Below are 25,065 nucleotides of genomic sequence, written 5' to 3' on the forward strand. Positions count from 1 at the left end.
ACAAGTATGTATTGAATATTTACTGTGTGCCAGGCTCTGTGCTACACGGAATTTGTGAGATATTACTCTTTTCTCAAAGGACGAATATTCAAATAGTCATAAAGAACTGTGTGAACAGCAGGCAGGTTGTTGACTGCTCTAGTGGTTAGATTCTTTTATGTATAAACAAGGAACAAAGCACCGGTATTAGACCTTTATAAGATAACCTCAAAAAGTCTTACCTATGTCTTTACCTAAACATCTTATGTGTTCGGCATATGCTTCAACATTACTCAATGAAAATGTTTTTGAAAATTTGCTTTTAAAAATGTCTATAATCAAACCACATTGATATATTCTAGAAGAACCATGAAGTCAATATTACTATCGGTTTATATTTTTTTAAGATTTTATTTAGTTGACACAGAGAGAGAGAAAGCACAATCAGGGGAAGCTGTAGGCAGAGGGAGGGAGAAGCAGGCTCCTCCCTGAGCAGGAGCCTGATACGGGGCTCAATCCCAGGACCCTGGGATCATGACCTAAGCTCAAGGCAGACACTTAACCTATGGAGCCACCCAGGCGCCATCAGTTTATCTTGGTATATAAATCTCCATTTTTCACATATATGTTTGAGGAAGGTACCCAGTTAGGCCAAACTTCACAAGACTGTGCTCAGTTTAGTCACTGGCCACAAGTTCATAGGTTCCTCAGGACTGCCATTGCTTCTGATAAGCTGGCTACAAATGTGGAAGTCCCCACAGCTCCCCTTCGGCTTGACAATTTGCTAGAATGACTCACAGAATTCAGGAAAGCACAGTACTTATGATTACAGCTTTATATAGCAAAAACAAAGCAAAAAAAAAAAATCAGAACAAGGCCTAAGAGGGCTTCAGAAATGAAAGTTCTTTCATCCTCAGGGATGCAAGGGCCAACTGGCACACCAACGTGTGACAATATGAAGAATATGGCCAGCCGGGGAAGCTTACTTGAACTTCATGTGCAGAATTTTCATTGAGGTTTTATTATGTACACAGGATTGATTGAATTATTAGCCATGTGATTGAACACAGTCTCTAGCCTCTTCCCTCCAGAAGTTGGGCTATCACATGAGTCAAAGCCTCAACCCTCTAATCACCGTGCTTGGTCTTCCTGGCTGGCCAGGCCCCTTCTGTGTCATCTCATTAGCATAAACCATCAGGTGGGCCTCCAGGGGTCCATCATGAGTAACAAAGATACTCCAATTACTCAGAAAACTCAAAAGGTTTAGTGTTTACTAAAGAGGAACCAGGACAAAGGCCCGGCAAATTCTCTATTACACGGTTATTCTTGCAATCCATTTCATTGAAAAGCTAAATTTTTCTTAAAAATCTGAATAGTATGGTAGGAACTGTTACATTATTGCATTTACTGCAACAATCTTATAAAGGCAATATTCTCCTTATTTTTGAGATGTAATAATTAAGACCGACAAAAGAAAGCAAAGTGGTCCAGTCATCACAACTAGTATCTGACAGAGATTTGACCCTTTCAGCATTTTGAAACCAACATCAACATTGCTTTTAATACACCAAAGAGCTATTAGGAGTCACCCAATATAAGGACTTTTTTTTTTTTTAATTTTTTTTTTATTTATTTATGATAGTCACAGAGAGAGAGAGAGGCAGAGACACAGGCAGAGGGAGAAGCAGGCTCCATGCACCGGGAGCCCGACGTGGGATTCGATCCCGGGTCTCCAGGATCATGCCCTGGGCCAAAGGCAGGCGCCAAACCGCTGCGCCACCCAGGGATCCCAATATAAGGACTTTTTAATGACATTTGTTACTTCTGCAATACAACCTCCTCTGATGGGGGTCTGCATGTTGTATATTACTTGCTGATAATATTCTAGATATAATAAAAGATCGATAAACAAAAGTTTATATAATTTTGGCAGAATTTACCTAGGACAAATGGCAAGGACATCTTAGACACATGGATGTGAGTAGGGCGCTCTCGTACACTTGTATTCGAGAACACCATTTAAATTACCACTAATTAATTCACTTCTTCTTTTAAAGGTTTTTGCTATGTTGTTGTTCATAGTAATATTGTGTTACATTAAGTCCAATCCCAATAAATCAGAATCTGACAATTGGACATTAACATCAGAAGCCATCTAGTCTAACATTGTACTGAAAACTAGATGTACCAGCATCCTCCAATGCCCAGAAAAATTCTCTGCATTGATGTAACCTGTGTCTGCTCTCTTGATGACAGTATTTCAAGGAATAAATCTGATTTTCTATCCACATATCAACTCTTCCAACATTTGATAAATATTCAGAGAAATAATGAGGTACATTGTTCAAATCCAGGCAGTCTAAGTATGTGTTCTCAGTTTCTCTACCACTAACAACAATACATAGTTCATCATGCTGTTATCAGGATTAAATGATTAATACACACAGTAAATACTCAGTAAAGATAGCTATGTTTCTAGTAGTATGGCATCTAGGATTAAACACAATACTCAAGATGTTACTTTTATCAAACTGGTGTCTCTCTCCCTCTCTCGCTTTCTCTGAATGCCAACAAAGATCGTGTTGACTTTTTCAGTAGTTGATTGTGCTTACGGCCAATTCAAACCTGAGGCTTTTTTGTTTGTTTGTTTTTAACAGTTGCTCCCAGTTCAGTTTCACTCATCTTTCACAATTTTTTTCTAATTAAATGCAAGACTTTATCTTTATCCTTGATAAATGTCAACTCATCATCTTAAATAATAGACATTTTTAAAACTTGATTCTGTCACCCAGTGAATTACTAATCTTAACTTCTTTACTAGCTCTGTGTCATCTGCAAACTTAGTAAGCAAGTTCCTAGACTTCTTCCAGGTAATTGACAAAATTGTTGAATTGGACAGGAACAAAAATAGAGCCTTGTGGAAAGTTCCTAGAAATCTCACTGCAAGTTATAAACTAATCTTCCCCTTTTGGATGTAATCAGCTCCCACTTCATCTAATTACTATCATTCAGCCCATGCACTTCTCCATCATTCCCTGAATGACGTCACAGGACACTTTGTCATATGTTTTTCTGGAAGCAGGATATATCTGTGTTTGTGAAAATTCCTTTAGCCATCAGAATAGCATTCATCAAGAAAGGAAATGAAGTTTATTTAGAGGATTTGGTTCTTGTGACCCTAAATTGGCTTATGTGACTAATTAGGGTCCCTAAAAAAGAGTGATCTTTTGTATACATGACATTGAGTAGGTCACCATCTTCTCTAAGACTGTTTCCTCTTATTTAAAAAAGGGAATGCTGTACTGCACTTTTCTCAGAGATGACGAGAGGATAAAATTAAATAATGCATTTGATCATTTCCATACCAGAGATTCTTTTAAATAGAAAATTAAGTCATATATTATAGTGGCCCCTTTGGTTAAAAACATACCAGTCTTTTAGTCAAATAACCAGACCAATTTTCTTGATAAACCAGAGTGACACCAACACAATAACTATGTGCTTAAGCATCCCACACGCCTCCACATTCCATTTAGCATATAAGATATTTTAAACCTTTAAGGATTCATGTCAGCTGAGCATGTGTGTATGTGAGTGTGTGTGAGTGTTGGTGTACGATTGGGAGAGACGATCGGCTCTCACAGTCTCCCGGGCTCCAAGCCGCATTAGTCATTTTTAGCACCATGATGGAGAATGGTGTGAATGCGGTAAATTCAAAAGATTTCTCAAAACTTGACTGTGCAGACAGATAACTGTTAGAGTGACATTTTCAGTACAAGTGAGAAAACTGATCCTTCTGGGATCTCTAACTCCGAGTGCTTTAAAGGAGAAGATACAAGACTAAACCCATCCTCCTACACTAATCATTTCAGGAATAGTTTCTCTAAAAGTAGCAATGCTAATAGAAGGGAGTGAAGAAGTCACTCAAACTGCTTATTTCCACTCTATCCCATTAGCAACCAGATCAGTTTTCTCACACTCATGGGTTCAAGCTTACCTTTTGACGAAAATAACAAAATAGAATTCAGTGGAAAGTGACATCTTAGTTATGGACGTGCAGGTGATTGAAAGATCCAAAGCAAACTGTCTAAGGGAAAAAGAATAATTGGGCAGAATCAAGAAGTCAGGGAAATATCTTCTTATCCCTGTTAGTCCTGCCTCCTAGAATTCTGGAAAGGAGCCAAGAATTTAGCTGTTTGATTCCCAACAAGATCATTTTAAATTAAAAATATGATCTTTTAAAATTCTCATTTGAATATCTGTGATTATTGAGACCACTGACAGCCATGTCAGCATGAATCCCTGAGTTGCTCTTGAAACAGGAATTTACAGTTACAGTAAACTTGAAAGAAAATATCCACCTGAAAAGCTATTTAGATGGATTCCATGGACCCATGCCTATTTTCTTAAAAATATGTTTCTTCAGATTCATCTCAGCGCCCCAGATCCAACTTCATCTGTGTTTAGAGATGAGATTTTAGACCTAGGTAGAGAACGTGACCTGCCACCTCATAATTTACCTTTAGCCAGGCCAGACTCTACTTGCCCATCCAGCTGGTCTAATGCCACTGTTCCTGGGGCTTCTTTGATGAGACCCCTGACAACTCTCAAAGGCAAATCCTGCTCATGGTCTTCAATCAGAAGTAGATTCAGAATTCTCCTTGTACAATGAGGTTTTGAATCTCAGATATAACTTATTCTACACCCTCAAACTTTGGAGACTGCTCAGAGGCCTCAGGATTCATAACAGTATCAAAATAGAGCTCAAAATACCACTTAGACTATGGGAAGCAATTATCTACTGCTGTTGGCTTGCAAGAGGTAGAAAGGGCTGATTTTTGAGTCAGACAAACTGGAATTCAAATTCAATTCAGCCTTTAACAAGCTGTGAGTCTTGACCACAGTACTTAACTTTTCTGAGCCTTAGTTTCTCCTTCTCAAAGATGATGTCACTAATAACTTCTAAGATTTCTATAAAGACCAGAGGAAATAGATATAAAGCATGAGGTTAATAAAAGTGCACATAAATAATGATTTGTGGTGTTGTTATTATAAATTGAGTGGGATCTCAACTTTTTTCAATTAGGCCAGGATTATTATCATGGGTACGATGATCTGGTATGGCTTTAATAATTCTTCAAACAAGAATGTGTTCCATAAATGAGGACATCAAGTGTCCTACTCAGCTTCAATTCCAGGTCTGGATTGGGATGAGATGAAATAAAGTAGTACTCTAAGATTCTTCTTGGCCTCATGGACCTATGTCATTAGTGGCACTTCCTTCACACTGAAAACTTACAAGTCTACATGGAATTGCATATGCATTAATGTTCATGCTGGAAATTGAAACTAGACATTGAATTTAACACTAGAAGGATGAGTGGTATTTGGCTTGATGAATATAGGAGTAAAATATTTCTGGCAGAGAGTATATATACCAAGTATATATACCAAGCCCTGGAAGTAAGAATTAATAGGTGCATCAGAAGAACTCAAAAACTGGTAACATGAAAAAAAAGAAAAAGAAAAAAAATAGTAACATGAAAATGATCAGCAAATGGGAGGAAATCGCATAAAGTCAGGCTGAGGAATTAAAAGCAAAATCATGCAGGACCTTTGGCTTACGGGAATTTTTTTAAATTTGAATGCAATATGAAATCATAAAGGCACCAAAAAAGTAACATGATCTATTTGTTTTAAAATTACTATGGATGCAGTATAAATTAGAAGGCAAAAAGAATGGTTTGGGTGAAGTTTACAACTGAACTAACTCAGGCAAGTCTAGGATAGTGATAAACTAGGGGAAGTAGGCAGATGGAGAGAAATGAATAAGCATGATTTTAGAGGTAGAATCAAGAATGCCTAGTGGAGTCAGGAGGTGGTAGGATGCAGGAAAGAGAAGTGGTATCAAGGAAGCATCCAGATTCTGCCAAGAGCAACTGGGTGGACAAAAATCCACCCAAATTACTAAGTGGAGAACACTAGAAGACAAACAGATTGGAAAACTTGTCACCTGTTCACTTTTTAACACATTAATTTTGGCATACCTGTGAGACATCCAAATAGAAATCTCTAGAGCTCAGTAAAAAGATCTGGGTTAGATATATAATTATGAGAATCCTTGGCACGAAAATAGGATTGGCACCCACAGAAGTGAATTAAATTATCTAGTGTGAATATTGAGAATGAGGGCAAAAAAAAAAAAAAAAAAAAAGGAGCACAGTACTTAAACCTGAAAAGGCCCATGTTAGAGTTCAGATGGTGGAAGAATGGCCTGCCAAAGAAAGAAAAGTAGCAGCCAGAGAAGTTGGGAAAAATATACTTACACACACACACACACAAACATACACGTGTATATATGTGAGTGTGAGTGTATGTATATGCATACTATTTTAGTGAAGATAAAAGAGAAGATTGTTTCAAATAGGAAATGGTAAACTGGATAAAATCCTACTGGGTAAAATCCTACTGTGAGGTCAAGTAAAATGAAGAATGGAAAATATCTGTAGATTTAGCAACTTTATGATCACCAAAAACTTTATCAAGAGTCATTTCAGTGGTGAAGGGAATGAAAACCAGATTGGAGTAGGGGTAAAGAACATGTAGGTGGTGAGTAAATAAAGTATCACATTCAAACAACTTTTTAAAGGAACCTGTCAATGAAGAAGACTTAAGAGATAAAGTGGTGGCTAGATGGGGAAGTGGGTAGATTTGCCAGAGTTAGCAAATAAAAATACAGAACACCCAGTTACATTTGAATTTCAGGTTAACAATGAATATTTTTCTTAGTACAAGCATGTCCCATGCAATATTGTGAACATACTTTACACCAAAAACTTATTTGTGCACTGTTTAAGACATAATTATCCTAAAAAATAATTTGTTGTTGTTCTGATATTCAAATTTAACTGTGAGTTCTGTATTTTATCTAGGAGGTTAGGTGTGAGTTCAAGATACTTTTGTATTTATTTCAAGAGATACTTGGACATATTTAACTGATGAAAACATCTGGTGTATATGGAGAAGCTAAAAATTCAAGAGAAAGAAAAGAGATTGACTTCTCCCTGGAGGGTGGATGCTTCTTTCTTGCATTCATACAGAAGAAAGAATGGGAGGTATGGGTGCAGGGTCAAACAGAGCTGTGGTTCTGCTTTAGACAGATGCTGGCAGCTACTTTTCAAGACTTTCGGTTTTCTTAATGAAGTATGCAGTGAGCCATTCATGAGAGCAAAAGGGGGTTTGGATGAAAATGAGGAAAAGGAAGGGCAGGGAGCTAAGAACGTGTTATCGCAAGAGAAAGAAAAGATGGTTTAGAAGAAAAGCATTAAGATTGCCAACAGTGTTGAAGGCCAGTTGATGCTGGTAACCATGAAGAGTGATACCGAATGACCTAAAGCGTGATTTTGTCCAGTGCTATTCAGGTGTCCAATGCAGTTATGAAGCTGTCTGGTAGACTTGTAAACAGTCTAAAGACCACAAGATGGGGAAAAAGGCACAAATTCTACTCTTGAATGAAAGTAATGTGAAGTAAATCTTACATGCAATTTCCCTCCAAATATGCAAGGGAGGGTGGATATCTTTTCAAATTCTGAAATAAATCTCCATCATTAGCTAACTGAAGTTACAAATTAGAGAACAAACTCTACAAATAAGGAGATATTGGGCAAAATCAGTTCCTGTTACATCCATGATATTATTTAAACTCAGTATTTTACCATTTTAAATAGCTCCACTTTGAGGTTGACTTATAAATTCAGTTCACAAATACATATTGGGTTCCTACTATGTGCAAGCACTGGCCAGATAGTGAATTAATAATACCGGGGCTGATGTTTAATTAACAAGAAGAATCTTATAGAAATATTTGACACTCAAATTAATATCAGATATATTCATTTGACTAATGCTATTACAATTACAGTTCATAGCTAATGGCATTATCGGGCTATTATCACAAAGCATTACCTCTCTTCTAAAACTCATTTCCATGATAATTCATTGAAATCATCATGAGAACACACTATCTTGATGGGTTTTTGCCTCCCAATGCTCTTCAAGAGAATGAACTCACCCTTATGAAAAAGCCTGTTATCCCAAGTATCACCCATGCTCATTCTTTCTGCAGTTCAGGTGAACAATGCATAGTGATTTCTCTACATTTTTGAAAGACACGGTGTCCCTTCCTGAAAACAGCAACCTAACTTCATTTTATCCACAATTCCCAAAGTAAAAATGCAAATTAGAGTCTCAAAGCAGACATTGTTATGAGAGCAAGGTATCAAGCATGTGCGAATTTGGGGCCCAACCTCAGTTCACCCATCGAATCAACAAATAATTATTCTGTCTCCTTTGCATGACTTTAGGTAAACAGTTCAGCTTCTCTGTGCCTCTGTTTCCTTGTCTGTAAATTGAGGGTAATAATACGAGTACTTAGACAAACATGAAAAAGTGGTAGAAAAGCCAAAGTTAGCAGATAGTTGTTAGATATTATTTCCTTCAGATATCATGAAAATTAATGTGTTTTAAAAATTAACTCAGGTAGGAGAACTATGAATCTCAAATGAAGCATTTAAATCAGGTTACTGAAAGAAGGAAGGAAAGAAATTAACATTTATTAAGTGTCAGTTATATGCAGACTTTGCTGTATGTACTTCACAAATTTATTATTTCATTAAATCTTCACAACAATTCTTTGGGGGTAAATGTTTGTAGCCCCATCACAGGTAAGAGGAAAATGAACTGAGAAAGTTATATAAGTTGCCCAAATCCTACAGCATCGATGGATTCCTGATTCCCAAATTCCTTTTGCTACACCAGGGCTCATTTCCCGTGGCACAGACGCACGTCTGTCCTGGAGAATGGCAGATACGCATTTTTAATTACTTATTCTTCAGCAGGTAGTGAATCGAGAGGTAAAGTAAGGTATAAAACCCGTTTCGGCTCTGTCTCAACAATTTTGGACATTTACTAGCTCACTAGCATTACAAAAAATAACTTTAAAAACACATCTCACAAAGTCTGAGGGGAAGTAATGGTTCGCTGTGCCCAACTATCATTTGAAGAGATTCCAAAAGGCATATTTTAATATTTTCAGAGTTCCATTACATTCAAAATAAAACAGTGTTAGCAAAAAGGGGAACTACTCAATCTCCCTCCAAAAAGACAGCAGAAATCTGCTTCTAATCAAAAGCGTTATGCTGTAGCATTTAAAATAATGCTGTGAAAAAAAAAATAAATAAAATAAAATAAAATAATGCTGTGTATATTTGAGAAATTTGGTAAATCTAGGGTTTCAGCAGGGAGTAGAGGGACATATCACTGAAGTGAATGAAAATTAGGTTTCAGAATAGATTGATTATTGTTACTCGGGATGTTATGATTTCCCAAATAATATCTTTTTTTTTTAATTTTTTTTTTCAACTTTTATTTATTTATGATAGTCACAGAGAGAGAGAGAGAGAGAGGCAGAGACACAGGCAGAGGGAGAAGCAGGCTCCATGCACCGGGAGCCCGATGTGGGATTCGATCCTGGGTCCCCAGGATCGCGCCCTGGGCCAAAGGCAGGCGCCAAACCGCTGCGCCACCCAGGGATCCCCCAAATAATATCTTAAGACAGTTTTATACATAGCACGTAACTTTTAAGTTACAGCATCCAGGCCACTATTCAATGCTTCAACTGCTGAGGAAGAGTAGGTTACAACAGAACACCAGCCGTTTCCATTGTTTTGTAATAAACCAGAAATGATTTTTAGAAGTAAGAGTTTTCCAAATGTATGCTTGATGAAGTGGTTTTAAAATATTATTTTTTGCTGTAAAGGTAATATATGATGAAATCCAAATTCTAAAAGTAGGGGTGGGGAAAGACCAACAAGATGATGGCAATTATTATTTGGGTAAAGCTTTTCCTAATATTTTTTTATTTGTGTGCATCTGTGTGTGGGTATGAGATTTTATATAGAGAGAGAAGTTCTAAACAAAATTAGGCTCTGAATATACCCTGCTGAATGCTCAATTAAAAAATTATATCAAGTTCCTACTTCTCTTCCTCTTAGAAGTATCAGGAGCAGATTTCCATGTCATTTGAAATTAAATCCTGGAAATGGGATTATTCATTCAATTAGGATAAACATTTTAAAGACTATTAAGAAGTAAAGACAAATTGTTTTCTAAAAGGCTGCATCAATTATGCCACCATTGCAGTAGAATACTACTTGTCTTAATGTGTTAATTGCAGCCCTGAACATAATATTTGATCTTTGTTAATACGATTGACAAAATTATATTGTGTTATTACTTTAATTTGTATTTTTCAGAACAGAAAATTGAAAATTTTAATGTGATGAACTTGATCATATTTTTTGCTCATTTTTCTTTTTGTCTATTTGTCTTTTTTTCTTTTTGACTTACCTGTTTTTTTTAACTTTAGGGATATTATCACTTAGTCAAATTTATTGCTAATATTTTCCTAGTTAACATTTTAATTTCATAGAGGAGTTTATTTTGCATAGGTTTTGCTGATACATGTAATCAGATCTATTAACCTTTTTCATTGTGACTAATATCACTGCATTTATCTATGGTTGTGGAAATTTCAGTAGTTTCATATCTTGAATATAAGATTCTCATCCATGTGGACTTTATTTATGTGTTAAGTAAACACTTATTTCCTTCAAATAACCAAATTTCACAGTGTAATTTGATATCTGTTGTGAAAAGCTAAACCATAAATATTCCGTAGCCATAGGATAAACGGAACAGAACTAATCAGTTAATAATATATACTTTCTTATATTCTTAGTTCTTAGGAGATTCTCGGGCTCTTTGGGGGCTACCTTTCAGCTACCGCTTGGTTTTAGCTTAGTGTCACCCTCTTTTTAATTATTACACCTTTATGATATATATTACATATCAACTATTGCTAATCATACTTGTCCTTACGGTTATTCTTCATTTGTAAAAATCTTATTTCCTATGGTGTGTATTTTCAGATGGATTTTAGAATCATCTTATCAGTTTTCCCCAAATCTCATTTTTATTTTAATTAAAAAAGTAAAACTTGCTAGTTAATTAAAAAAATAAAGCTTTGATAATACGTAGTGTTCCATCTAAGTATATAACCTTTTTATTTATTCAATGTAAAAAAATTCAGTTCAATAAGATACTCTTTTCTTCATTATTATCCTGGACATTTCTTGTTGAACTTATTGTTGGCATTTTATGCTCTTTTACTTTTTTTGTTTTTGTGAACTGAAGCATCTTCCCTCATTATAACTCGCTGAGATAATTATTATTATATAGGGGGATTATTAAAATTTATGTCTGTGTCTTGCATTCAACTTCTTAAACTTTCTTAGTAAATTTATGAGAGTATTCTAGTTTATCTTTTTAAGTTCATAGCAAAATTATCTAATCTTAAATACAATTTTTCTAAAAATCCTTTTTTCCCATATTAACTCCTCTGTTTTGCATCTTTATCAGGATGCAGCCCTATAGAGCAATGTTAATACCAGAAGACATTCACATTTTATCCTGTTTATAATCTTAATATGGATCTCTCTTATTTTTTATTAAGCATATTTTTAGGTTTATGAAGATAATATTAAAGGATATTATTTATCATAAGAAAATCTCTTATTTCTCGTTTTCTAAGATTTAAACAAATCAGATTAGATTTTATTGAATTCTCCTTAAGTAGTTCTTGAGATCACCTCTTGATTTTCTTACTGTTCCTGATAATATAGTACATTTAATCAATGGATTTTCAATATTAAATAAACAATACTTGTCAGAAGCAGTAGTTGATGATCCTTTTGCTAATGCTCTGGAAAGATCCAGAGGAAAGATTCATTTCTTCCATGAAAATCAAAAGATGCATTCAGGATGTAATGTCTCTTTTGAAGATAATTGTAACTTTTCCCCACTGTTTCTTGCCAGTAAGATTTTTTTCTCTTTTTGGCTCGATTTGGACAATTAGGGTTTTCCTAGATAATCATCCCATTTCCATATTTTTCTTAAGTATTATTTTTTTCTACTGAAGTATAATTAACATACAGTGTCATAACATATATTATAACGAATATATTATTTCAGGTGTACAATATAGTGATTCAACAATTCTCTACATTACTCGTCCTCTTTACCTATCTCACCCAACCCCCCACCTCCCCTCTGCTCATCACAGTTTGTTCTTTATAGTTAAGAGTCTGTTTTTTAGTTTGTCTCTTTTTTCCTTATTCATTTGTTTTGTTTCTTAAATTCCACATATGAGTGAAATATTATACTATTTATATTTCTTGGACTGACATTTCACTTAGCATTAGATCCCCTAGATGTACTCATGTTGTTACAGATGGTAACATTTCATTCTTTTTAATGGCTGAGTAACATTACATTTATATATATATATATATATATATATATATATATATATATATATATATATATTTGTATACACCACATTGTCTTTATTCCGTAAGATTTTTGACACTTTATTTTTTTTCCTTTAACTTTCCTTATATTTGTTTTGTTTTTTAGCGCTTTTTTTGGGCTGAATGTTTAGTGCATTTACTTTTTCCTTAAAAACGAAAACACATGTGCCTTTAAATGTACCTCTGAATAGAATTTACATCTCTATCCCTAAAGTTGTAAATGTGATTTCTTCATTTTCTTCATTTTCAAATACTTTGTGGTTGCAGGTTCCATTTTCATTTTGACCAACTAATTATTTAGGAGCAGTAATTTTTTAAGAGCAGTATCTTTAATTTCTAGGAGATTTGGTTTGCTATTGGTGTTATTAAAACTTCTACAAGAGAGGAATGTTTTTTTTACTAAACAGTATTTTAATCTTTACTAAATTCTTATCAATGGCATTATTCTAATTCTTTATATTATTTCTTTTTTTGCCTAGTCTATCAAAAATTGACCAAAATGTGATATAATCATTCACAAGAATTGTTGATCTACCTGTTTTTATCCTGTTTCCAACAGACTTGTTATGTTTTTATTACTTAAGGGATGTACATTGACATATCTTTAATTTGAACTGTGCCTTTTATAAATATAAAAAGATCCTTAGTGTCCCTTTGTCATGATTTTTCCTTTTCCTCTGCCTTATAATTTCCTAAATTATTATTATTATTTTAACTTTTGTCAATTTGTGTTAGGAGTGTTTTTTGTAAGCAACAGTTGTGATGTATATTATAGTTGCTTTTTCTTTTTTATATTGGCCTTTTTTGCATTTAGTCATCCTCAAAATAAGAGATTTGCTGAGAGGCAGTACTTGCCAACTAAGAATATGTGTAGGTTCCCTTAGCGGCTGTCACTTTCCAAATTTTTAGTAAAGTGCTCTGCAAAAGTTCACCCATTAAAACCCATGTTACTATGAGGCAGACTGCTGGGCCAGAGTGAGAATTTTACACCATTTTCTGGTTGTCCAACAATCTGATCAAATGATGTGATGGTCAACTGGTCTCAAGCATACATGGAGTGCTCCCTAAAAATTACATTCATCTCTATTCTTCTCATTGGGAGCTATGCTATCTGAATTCAGTGCCCCTTGACTGTCATGCTCCCACTACTTCCTGTCTTAAGGTTTAAGGAGACATACTCCCTGATATAGTCTAGAAGCAGAGGTACTTGGTGCTGGCTACTGACTAGAATGGAATACAGAATTACTATTTCTCCTCAAAACAGTAATTATACATTATAGCAACAGCAGCTACCAGTATTCTGTTTAGAACTGACCTTGACTTCTGTGTGGGGGCATGTTCTGATCTACCTCCTATTCACCTGTTTGGTGTGGGAGGGATCCTCAACCTAAATAGGATATGATGGTTGAAAACATGGCACCTGGCACTGGAATGATGGACTGACTGCAGGTTATTAGTCACATACACTTACGGCCCAGGGGAGGAGAAGGTGACATGCAGGGCTATATGGGGTCTGCACTTGGAAGTAAACAAGGGTCTGTGGAAGCAGGTTTGGTAGTAACAACACAGTGAGGCAACTGTTGGGTCCAGCAGGATGATGTGATTGCCTATTTGAATAATATTGAAGGCTGGTAAGGATGCAAAAGCTTTAGGATGAAGACCAGTAGCAGGCAGCTTGTCTGACTAATAGGGAAGCTAGCCAGGTGGGGAGGACTTCCCACTGGGTGAGGAGTGTATCTGAAAGAGCAGAGAAATATGTGATTAGTCTTTTGGGGCCCTGTTGGACTCCAAGACATAAAGCCAGCACATGACATTTCGAGCCTTACAATGCAAAGCATAATATAGGACAAGAAGAAAGCCTATTTCTCTTTCATATTAGCAACTTTGTGCTGTTCATAGTAACATAAGTCTATTAGCATCAATGGGGGCTTTCGTAGTGCTATTGTAAGAAGATGAGGGTTCTACTGAGCAATGCCTCAATTTACCTCTCTGTGCTTTCGCTCTTAATCTGTAAAATACAAGAATTAATGTAGGTAATTCCATAGTCCTTTTGTCTCTAAAATGGCCATGATAATTTAAAATAAACAGAAACATTTTACTTAGTATTTATAAGGCCTAATATTCCAGAGTAATTATCGGTTTGCATGTCTCCCCTACTAATCTATGAGCTCCTTTTCTTAAGCAACTTGGAATGCCCATTTGCTGGTACATGAAAACTTCTTAACTAATGATTTTCAAATGAACAAATAAATCTAACTGAACAAGAAATATTTGGAGGACTTCTGAGGCTTGCAAAATATTTTGTGAATGTTCTATTGCTCGTTACTAACCACACTGGTTATACTATTAGAATACTTAACTAGGGTCCACTGTGAGCATTAACATATGGCACTCACTGTCCCTGACTGTTTATGTGGTACACTTCTTCTCCTGTTGTTAACCTTCCTACCTACCCAAGCTAAGATCTGGAGAAGTTTGGTTCATCCCATTCTAGAGCTAAAGTCTTCTCTTTGTCTCCTTTTGCAAGGATGCCCCAGATTTCAATCAGCTACTGGAAATGTCAGATGAAAAATGGCACAAATGTGAATTACGACAATAAAAGTTTATAAGCTACTAAAATAAAGTTATAGTACCTAAGAGCTGAGTCAACTGACAATGTTAAATGGAACATTTTACAACCAGTCCTGGGATAATGATAAAAAAAAAAAAAAAAAAAAAAGGTACATGAAGAACATGAAGAAATATCTGACAGGAAATGGGCCCAAGATCAAGCTCAAGCTACATGATTTTGTATGAGCTACTTCTAAAGTGTGTGTGGGGATTGATAATCTAAAGTTTATGGAGCGCCACCTCTGTATCCAACCCTGACGTCTATTATCTCCTTTACTTCTCATAACAGCTCAGTGAGAAAGGTGGTGTCATTTTAAAGAGGAGAAATCAAGGCTAAAGTGGTCCAATTGGGCAAATGCCTCTAAACAAAACTAGTAAATAATAGAGACAATATTTGACTTCAGAAGTCTCTCTGCTGGGGATCCCTGGGAGGCTCAGCGGTTTAGCAGCACCTTCAGCTTGGGGTTTGATCCTGGAGTCCCGGGATCGAGTCCCACGTCAGGCTCCTGGCATGGAGCCTGCTTCTCCCTCCTTCTGTCTCTGCCTCTCTCTCTCTCTCTCTCTCTCTCTGTCTATCATGAATAAATAAATCTTTAAAAAAAAAAGCCTCTCTGCCTCCACAGTTGATGCTTTCTCTGTCTTTTCATACTCAAAGCTATCTCTTTACATAGACTGATCATCTCTGTAGAAATCAAACAAATTTTAGGTTTCATGAAGTATCTCTCTCTGTCCAACTCAATGCTGGGGTATACTCCATACTATCAATTCAGGTGATCACTCTTACCATGGAGCTTACCACGGAAATTAGCTACATAGGGAACATAAAAATTATAGCTAAGCAAAAGCAAAAATATGGGACTAGCATGAAGATTGGCCTTATGAAGGAAGCTGAACACTAAAAATGATATTCAGGCTGGACTATAGAAATGTTCTCAGGAGTTTGAATAAGTGATATGGCAATCTTTCATTTTATTTTTTAAATAACACCCCTCACAATATGTTTTGTGTTGCTCATAAATTCCAGCTGCCTTTCCCTAACCTTCCTGGCACAACATCCTCCAGTCACCCCTCATGCCCATAATTCCAAGTCATGGCGCTTTTCACCTGTGCCCCTCACATGTTCTCCAGTGGCAAATAGATACAAAAACACTGGCCTGCGCAGGGGGAGCTGGTGCCATATCCCAATGGGCTGGTATTTGCTGCAATTGCACAATGTTTTAGAAATATTATGTTTTACCTTTAAAGATCTTACAAAATTTACATTCTTCTTCCTCATCTGATTTTGTTATAATATAAAGATAGCCTTTTCAATTACTTATTATGGACCAAAACTCATGCTCCAAGAAAAATTAATGTCATGGTAATTCTGAGGCTTCGTGTACTCTGTACAAACTCCTCTTACTCCAGCCAGAGAAACACAGTGATAAAATGGTCTAATCGCATCACATGCAAGGTGCTGATGTGAAATGAAAAGGACAGAAATATGATTGGGATATTAATTCAAGAGAAATAAGGTAATAGTACTGTTTGAATAAGCTTAGCAAGGTGAGTTAGCTCTTCCTGAAAATATGTGTGATGTTATCTTGCCTTAACTTCCACCCCAACTCCTTTCATTCAAATACAATCAAATGTTTAGTTTCTACACACATACACACACCCACTTACCATACACACACACACACACACACACGCACACACAGAGCTACCTAGACTCAACAGACAAACACAAAGGGAAACGTTCTGTGAATGTACTCCTATCAGATGAATGCATTATGTCAATATAGCAATCACGCCATTCATTTCTATTGTAATGGGACACAAATTAATAAAATGGGGGAAGCTACCACATAGCTTTAAACTCAATACTAGATTTTAATTATGGGTCCAAGACACAAGCTAATCTGTATGGTTGGTCCATAATAATAGTCGTTGTTAAGTGACAGAAGAGAAACAGCTTTAGACGAGAAGTGGCACAATGAATCACAGCTGTCATACTTATGTACTTGCTGACTACTAACCCTGAACAGAGCATTTAATTCAAATCTCATTTAAAAGTGTGCACTGTCAAGGAAGAGGCCAAGAACCATTGCCTAGTTCAGGAAGTAACTCACATCCCATGTACCAAAGGTAGCCCTGAAGATCAAGTCGATGGGCACATAGCCTGATTACTCTGGTACCACACCCCCCTTCACAACCACTCTAGGAGCTTCTCCTGTAACAAAGCAAGAAAATGCCAAACCCTTGGCATCTGACTGCTCAAATAAGATCAATTCTTTTTCTCAAAATGCATAACTTTTGGGGGCAATATTCTACCCATTCAGAATTGCAATTGAATTTAAGTTCTCTCCATGAAGATAGAGTTTGCCTTTTGAGCAATCTTTTTAACATTCAGTTATACTCAGTATCTATAATATATTTGCTAATGCTAAGATCCCATTGCTGTTCTAAGATTATTGCACAAAGGGGATCCTGTGTGGCTCAATAGTTTAGCGCCTGCCTTCGGCCCAGGGTGTGATCCTGGAGACCCAGAATCGAGTCCCACGTCAGGCTCCCTACATGGAGCCTGCTTCTCCCTCTGCCTGTGTCTCTGCCTCTCTGTGTGTGTGTGTGTGTGTGTGTGTGTGTGTGTATGTGTGTGTCTCTCATGAATAAATAAAATATTTTTAATAAAGATTACTGCATAAAAAAAGTGTTGTATATATAATACATTATTTCATATAATGTATTAAATAATAATATCTCAAACTCACTGTAGGAAAGTTGAATGTGTGTAGAAATATAGATGATATGCATAGATACAGATTTGGATATGGAAAAAGAGAGAGAATCATAGCAAAGATTCAAAGCAAAAGTTAAAATTTAGCAGCAAAATAAAGCCAATTACCTGGAATCCTAAGTAGTTTCATGTATACTCACTATTACTCATGTAATAGTTTTGTATATAGCAGTTTGACATGATATGGAAGTGGGGGTATGTTATTTAGAAGTATTAATTTGAAGGCATTACTTATCAGGTCAAAAAATATTTTCATGTCAACCAGAGATTGCCAGTAATTTGACAATTAGGGTCTGTGATATTATAATGAGGGGACACTGGATTTAAGTTGTCAAAATAATTAACATCTGGTATCTATGTGTATTATGTCATTAACTTTACAATTAGAATATGCAACAGACTTTCTATTGTGGTAAATAGTTTTCATTCATTCAATACATATTTACTGAACAATCCCTAGATGTCAGGCACTGTTCTAGATACTAGGTATATAAGGATGAATGAGATATATACATGGTCCTGGTAAATCAGCATAATCAGGGTTACTCTTATAGCCCAGTTCTTCTGAACCTATATTATGTTATGCAAAATCAGCCGTTTTGACTTTCAAAATATTTGGGGTGTTTTGTCACTTTATCATTAACTACAGAATTAAATGAATTTTGACAATGAGTTTCAAATGAGCTTTTTTGCTTTGTAGATATTATTGAAGCAAATAAATCTCTGTGAATAGTGGAACGATAAAACATTCACAGAAACTTATAACTCTGCAGTTGAATAACAATTACATTTGTTCCAAACAGGCAATTGGTTTCCAAACACATTAAACAAAGGCAATTTAGAAAGCTTCTTCTTCTTTTTGGCATCATTAACGTTGTTGAACGTCCTGGGATTCTGGAGTGTTTCACAAAGGTAAGTGTGTGGTAAGATGAGCAATTTCTGAGTCCATGAAATATTGATCTGGGAACCATCACTGAGCCAACGGGAATCCTGTATGCCATGACTGGACAAATTAGCATATTAGAGAAATTTAACAGATTACTCAGAGCAAGAAATTTCAATTTACACTTCACTTTTTCCATTGATCCTTATAATAAAGTTGTGCTTTACTCTAATCTAAAACATGTTCTGAAGGAAGATATTTTTTCTCCACTGTATAGTACTATTTTAGAATTAGAAATAACCATATTGATAATAAGAATGAATGAGTCATTATCATTAAAAGCAAATATCATTAAACAAATAGCTAGAAATCTAATGATGCTTAAGATTTGGATTCCATTCAGACCTTTAAATCAGCAGTGACCATTTCAAGGTCAATAACAAACTGCAAAATCATTTAGTCAGTCACCTGAGACCATTCAGTGGCTTAATATGTATCATCTACCATCCATCCATCGCCATACCACCTCTCTCTCTCTCACTGACATATTCTTGGATAGCTGTGTACTTTTGAGTAAATTGTGTAACCTCTCTGAGCCTCTGTTTTTATACTTCTAAAATAAAATCAAGAATGCCAACATCTTGTTGGGTTTAGGGCTTTAGGGATATGAATTTTGGTAGAGGACTGAGCATAATGTCTGTCACATTGTCGACACTACAGAGATCTTTGTTTGTCTCATTTCCCTCCATTCACTTGTCTTTTTAGTCATATTTTATCCCATCATTGTCCCTTATCCCTTGCCTAAATCATTCATTTACTCATTAAATAAATCTCTGTTGGAACACCAGTCATGTGATGGGTACTGAAGAAAATTAGAAGAACACAAAGTTAGTAAGTCAATAGATGTTTAGTGCTCCTGTGCTTCTATTCTCATAGAGCTTATGGTCCAGTATAGGAGAGAGGCACTTAAATCTCATACAAGGCAGAATTATGATAAAAATCAGAAGTCCTAATGGTTCCCTGAATCTTTAAATTTCTTACCTTCCAAATGTATGTTATTAAATTAACCCTTCACAATGTATAGTTTCTCTAAAATACCTATCTCAGTCTTGGATTAAAAACAAAATTAGAATATCAGAGAGTCTTACAGAAGAATCCAACAGAGGGGCACTTGGGTGGCTCAGTGGTTGAGCATCTGTCTTTGGCTCAGGTAATGATCCTGGGGTCCTGGGGTGGAGTCCTGCATCAAGCTCCCTGTGGGGAGCCTGCTTCTCTCTCTGCCTCTGTCTCTGCCTCTCTCTGTGTGTCTCTCATGAATAAATAAATAAATAAAAATCTTAAAAAAAAAAAAAAAGAGAATCCAACAGAAATGTCCTCAGCTTTGCAGCAAAATAAAGTCATCAATGAAAACTGAAGGTGAAGGCAAAGCTGCTTTCCCTTCCAGACACCTAAGTGGTGCCCATATGCCACTGCTCATAAACCTTCAGTTTCTCAACTTTTATTTTTCCTCCCCCTGTAAGATCTGACCTTTGTCTTTTCATAAAGTAGTTTAAAAGGTGATCTTTCAAATTAGCCCAGGTAAATCCAGTTCCACGACTTAGCTGTACAAACGTCAGCAAGGTATTTAACCTTGCTAAGCCCATTTCTTCATTTGTAAAATGAAATAATAAGAATAGTAATTGTGCCATAAAGTTGTGGGAGTGAGAAAATGTTCAAAAATCTTAGCTACAGTAATAACAATGCCCTCAGACTTTGTCTCATGCCCCCTGCTTCCTCCTTTTTAATTCTGCTTCTAGACTCATGCAGAGGTGTGGCCAAGATGACCAAAATTATGGGCTGAATTCATAGAAGAACTAGCACTGGAACCAGAATTTATTAGCTCAGGGATTTACTCATCCATTCATTCATTCATTCCTTCATTCATTCATTCAACGAATATACTAAGCACTGTTCCAGGCACTAGAAAAAATAGAACTGAACCAGTCTACATGGAGCTAATATCTAGTGCTCAAACTGAATTATTTGTGATTCTTTCTCTGTGATTGTCAGACATGTTAATTAGTATAAAGTAGTGAAATATGGTGGAGTGGGGTATAGAGAAGGAGGCAGGCAAGGCTAAACTTGTACAGAGCATGAAATATTAGAGGAACCAAAGGTAAGAAGGGACTAAGTGATAACAGAAGATTTATTTAGAAATAAATCTGATTCTTAGCATATCTTCTCTATTTCCCTATATCTTTTTTCCTCCTTTTTCTGTATACTTTTTGAGGAAATGGGGAAAAAAAGAGAGAAAGGTTAAAACAAAGCAGGGAGGAAGGAAATTAATTGTCCAGTGTTGCGCACGCCTATATCTTGTGCCGCATGTGAGACAAATAACATTTACTCTCTAGCCCCTCCTGTTACCTAAATCTTACCACTTTATAAATAAGAAAACTAAAGTGAAAACCTAGGTAAGTAAATTGACTAGGTTAACACACCTAGGATTAAAACCCAAGTATGTTTGTTTATAAACACTTTCTCCCATAGTGTGCTAAGTGTCATAGTAGAACCCTCTATCTACTCTGTGGCAATCCTTTGACTCTGGTGGGTAGGAAAGAAACCAGTCCCTTCAGTTAAAGTAACCATACCACCATCACCTGTTGATCAGCATAGGGAAAGAATGGATGTCACATATCAGAAGAAAAAAAGAGTCTGGAAAACTTGCCAGTAAAGATCAAGCATCTAAAACTAATGACATTAGTGCAGAGGCACACATTACTTTGGGTGTCTATTGTCCATTGGGGTGGGATGGGCCAAGCCAGAAGTCAGGCAAGAAATCATATGGAACTTACAGTAAGTAGTAGGACATCATGTCTCTGGTGAGGAGTGAATGATTCTGATTTATTTCTATCCTGATTGTGACTATCAAACACTTAACAAACAATTAGTATGTAAAAAAACAGGAGAAAATATAGATACTCTAGGGAGAGTATTATTGAAACATATTTAGGAATCAGAAAGTACTTGATTGCAATAAACATCGAGTCACAATCCAATTTTTACCAAACCCAGCCATGTTCAGAGCCAGATAATGGCAGCAAATCTATCAAGAACAGGACAATCCCAAGTCATTCTTGTCCCTAAGATTTTGAGAACAGTATGTTAATTATGAAACAGCATATTCACCAATAAATAGGTGGCCCTAGACCTGTGTTGGCACCCAAGGGTGCCCCCATCACGGAGTTTTATGTTAGTGTGATACAATCCTTGCATAAGTCCTAGAAACAAGTAAATCTTGTCAGGGTCATTGGGATATCACCTAACTCAGTATAGTTAGGAATTATCTATGAATATTAGGCCAGACTTACTTTTCATTTGTACAAAACAAAAACAAATGAAAAAACCACCCCAAAACATGACACAGCCCTCTGCCACTGTCTGTATTAGAGTCCTCCTCCATCAAATCTGAAATAGGCTAAAGGTAACATGTCATACCTGAGGGTGTCCAGGTTGGAGATGAAGAAAGTAGATAGATAAAGTGTCTCTCCCTAGCTGAAAAGCATGACAAAAACATCACTATAGTGCTGAATATAAATATGTATCCCATATTAACTGCTAAAATAAAGATACCACAGATGTTTTAGGGAGGGAGAGCAAAGGGTATTTGTTTTTATAACATCGCCGCTGTTCCCCCAATGTTGTAAATACATCTTAGAGTTGATACCACCACACTAATTTTGCCAATGGTACCAGTAATCTTTTGTGCATAACTCATAACAATTATTGAAAGAGACATAAATCAGAGACAAAAGACTAGTTATTCAAGTACATTCTTCTCTTGCAGTTTCTTTTAACAATATATTGAGAGGGGAAAAGAAGGCCTAATGGACTTTGGAAAACTTCACACATCAGAAGTAGATGTCTGTCCCCAGAGGCCTACATGTATTTGATAAGATTGGACTTATCGCCCATATTCATTTGTTCAACCAGTATTTGTGAACATCTGCTGTGTTCAAGGTCCTGGGGACATAGCAGTGAATAAAGCAGTCTGAAGGTCAAGTCCTCCTGAAGCTTACTCAAAGGTGTTTAAGAAAATAATGTGTCTTTAGACATAGTATACCACAGAACCAAAAGGCCAAGATTCTGAATAAGAACTTGATTCCAAACCAAGGCTCACATGAGCCCCGAGGAACTTATTTAAACTTTTAGAATTTCAGTTTCCCTATCTGTGAAATGGGGATAGAAATATCATCCTTCCGGGCTTATAATGAGAATTCAATAAGGTCGAATGGGTATAGTGCCTTAGCATGGTGGCTGGCACTTCAAAAGACACTGAGGAAAACCAGGCATTCCTCGGGTCAGGAGTGAAGGGTACACATTCTAGAAATGTATTCATGGATTTCTTCTTTGACAGTGGTGCTTTTCACATAGGTTCAAGACCGAATTTACAAATCCCCCACGCATCTGATGAAGCTTTCATGAGTCCTGGCCTCCAGGAACATTGTTGAGTTGATAGGGTTTCAGACTTTCCAAGTCTCTTGCTGTCAGACCATTGCAGATTGTAAAAGAGCGCCATCTAAAGGCCCTTATGAGAAACCTTAATACGTCCTAAAACTCCTTTTGTCGCTTTATAAAGACTGTTTTGGTGAGCAGGGCTCTTAAATAATCATCACTGTTGTGCCAGTATCTATGGGCCATAATAAAAAGTAGACAAGCACAGTAAGAAAGCAAATGATTTATCAAGTCATCTACATCTGGTCCTAAAAAAAAAAGCTTTCTTTCTTTCTTTTTAGGTATTGTAATCTAAATCATTTTAATGCCCAGAACATCAGTGGATGTAATCTTGAAGAAACACTTCTCCTCCATGAAAAGTCTCTGAAATTTTATGGCAGTACACAGGAAGTTTCTTCGAGTATTGATCTTTGGGAGACAGCCCTATGAAACTATATTTGACTCTACCTGTCTTATGAGCAAAGTATTCATTGTTTTCTAGAGCTGAACATCTTATGCATTTTAGTTTAAGAACTAATATGTATGGGAGTGACTTTATGAATATGATCTGCGTACTTTATTTATAAAGACCAATCATAACTCCTTTAGTGAACTATTATGCCTTTTACATTAACACATTATACATTACAATAAAGTAATTTCAAAGTCTGTCAGTACTCCAACAAAATGACAATTCCATATACATTACAATATTTTGCAACTTTTTACAATAATGGTTCAGCCACTAAAAGCAATATAAATTATATTTGTTAGCTTTAATGTACTAATAGAATCAAAATAATCATATGTTAACATTATTCCTTTCTACATGTCTATTGAGCACTTATTACATGCCAGGCCTTGTGATCATGTACTGTATATGTCTGACTAAATAATAAATCTATATGTTATTTCATATAAATCCATATGTATGTATCTAATCTTGATGTTACACTATCAAGATATGAAGTAAGGAAATTTTCTCTGAATTGAAAAGCAATGTTAACTAAAATAGAGGTCCTTAACAAAGAAAGAATATTCACATACTGAAGGAAATATAAAATAAAGGTAAATGATGGAATGATTTAAAGGAAAAAGGAAAATTGAAGAAGGTAAAATGAGTGTTGAGAGGGTAAGTGATAAATCAAATAATAGAGAAGATTAAAGCAATTCCCTAACCCCAATGACATCTTTTGGTGTCCAGTGCTACCAATTTAGACACATCTACAAAATCATCTTCCAAAAGATATTCTTCCTGTATAAACAAAGCAATGTGGAAACTCATATAAAAAATAATGAACTGGGGCACCTAAGGCATCTGACTCTTGGTTTTGGCTCAGATCATGGTCTCAAGGTCACAAGATCAAGTCCCACATCAGGCTCCGCATTGAGTGTAGAGTCTGCTTAAGATTCTCTCTCTCTCCCTCAGACCCTCCCCAACTCCCTGTCCCTCCCACTGTAAAAGAATAAAATAGAATAAATAATAATAATAAACTAACGTAAAGTAAAATTAATGCCCCGTGCCTTTGTAGTAGTGCTTGTTAAAGTTTGGTTGAGGGTCACCTACTTTAGGAGAATCTTTCTGGTCCCTATCAAAGACTACTTTAACCCAACTCTTTTTCCAAGAACAGTGGTTTTAACAAATACACCTGAATCATTCCAGTGCTCCCTAAAGTATAAGCACCACTGCTTTCTAGGACAATTCACAGTGGATAGGATAGGTGGGTTTATCAGCAATTGCAAATGGTTCTGCAATTAAGCTCCTCCCCTGTGTAGGCCTAAAATATTTTAGAACTATAGAATAAAAGATTTATTCATCTTGATTAGATATGATATGCATTTTTAATTGCAAAAGAGCAGCTGTAAAGCACCAGGTGTTTCTCTTACTCAAACGATTTTTTGTTTCCTTATTTGTTTTG

At 36.0% G+C, this 25,065-nt stretch overlaps 1 protein-coding gene across 2 annotated transcripts in view; it reads left to right on the forward strand.

Annotated features, from left to right (window-relative positions):
• SLC15A5 (solute carrier family 15 member 5) overlaps positions 1-24,115 on the forward strand; it is an 81,994-nt gene extending 57,879 nt beyond the window's left edge. For both annotated transcript variants that reach the window (XM_077871865.1, XM_077871863.1), the window contains 2 exons: positions 18,597-18,705; positions 23,449-24,115. In XM_077871865.1, coding sequence (XP_077727991.1) covers positions 18,597-18,705; positions 23,449-23,596 — 257 coding nt within the window. In that variant the 3' untranslated portion in view covers positions 23,597-24,115. The remainder of the gene's footprint in view (positions 1-18,596; positions 18,706-23,448) is intronic.
• Positions 24,116-25,065: the final 950 nt, after the last annotated feature.

This window comes from Canis aureus, chromosome 25 (assembly GCF_053574225.1).
Source record: "Canis aureus isolate CA01 chromosome 25, VMU_Caureus_v.1.0, whole genome shotgun sequence".
In the NCBI taxonomy this organism is placed as follows: Eukaryota; Metazoa; Chordata; class Mammalia; order Carnivora; family Canidae; genus Canis; species Canis aureus.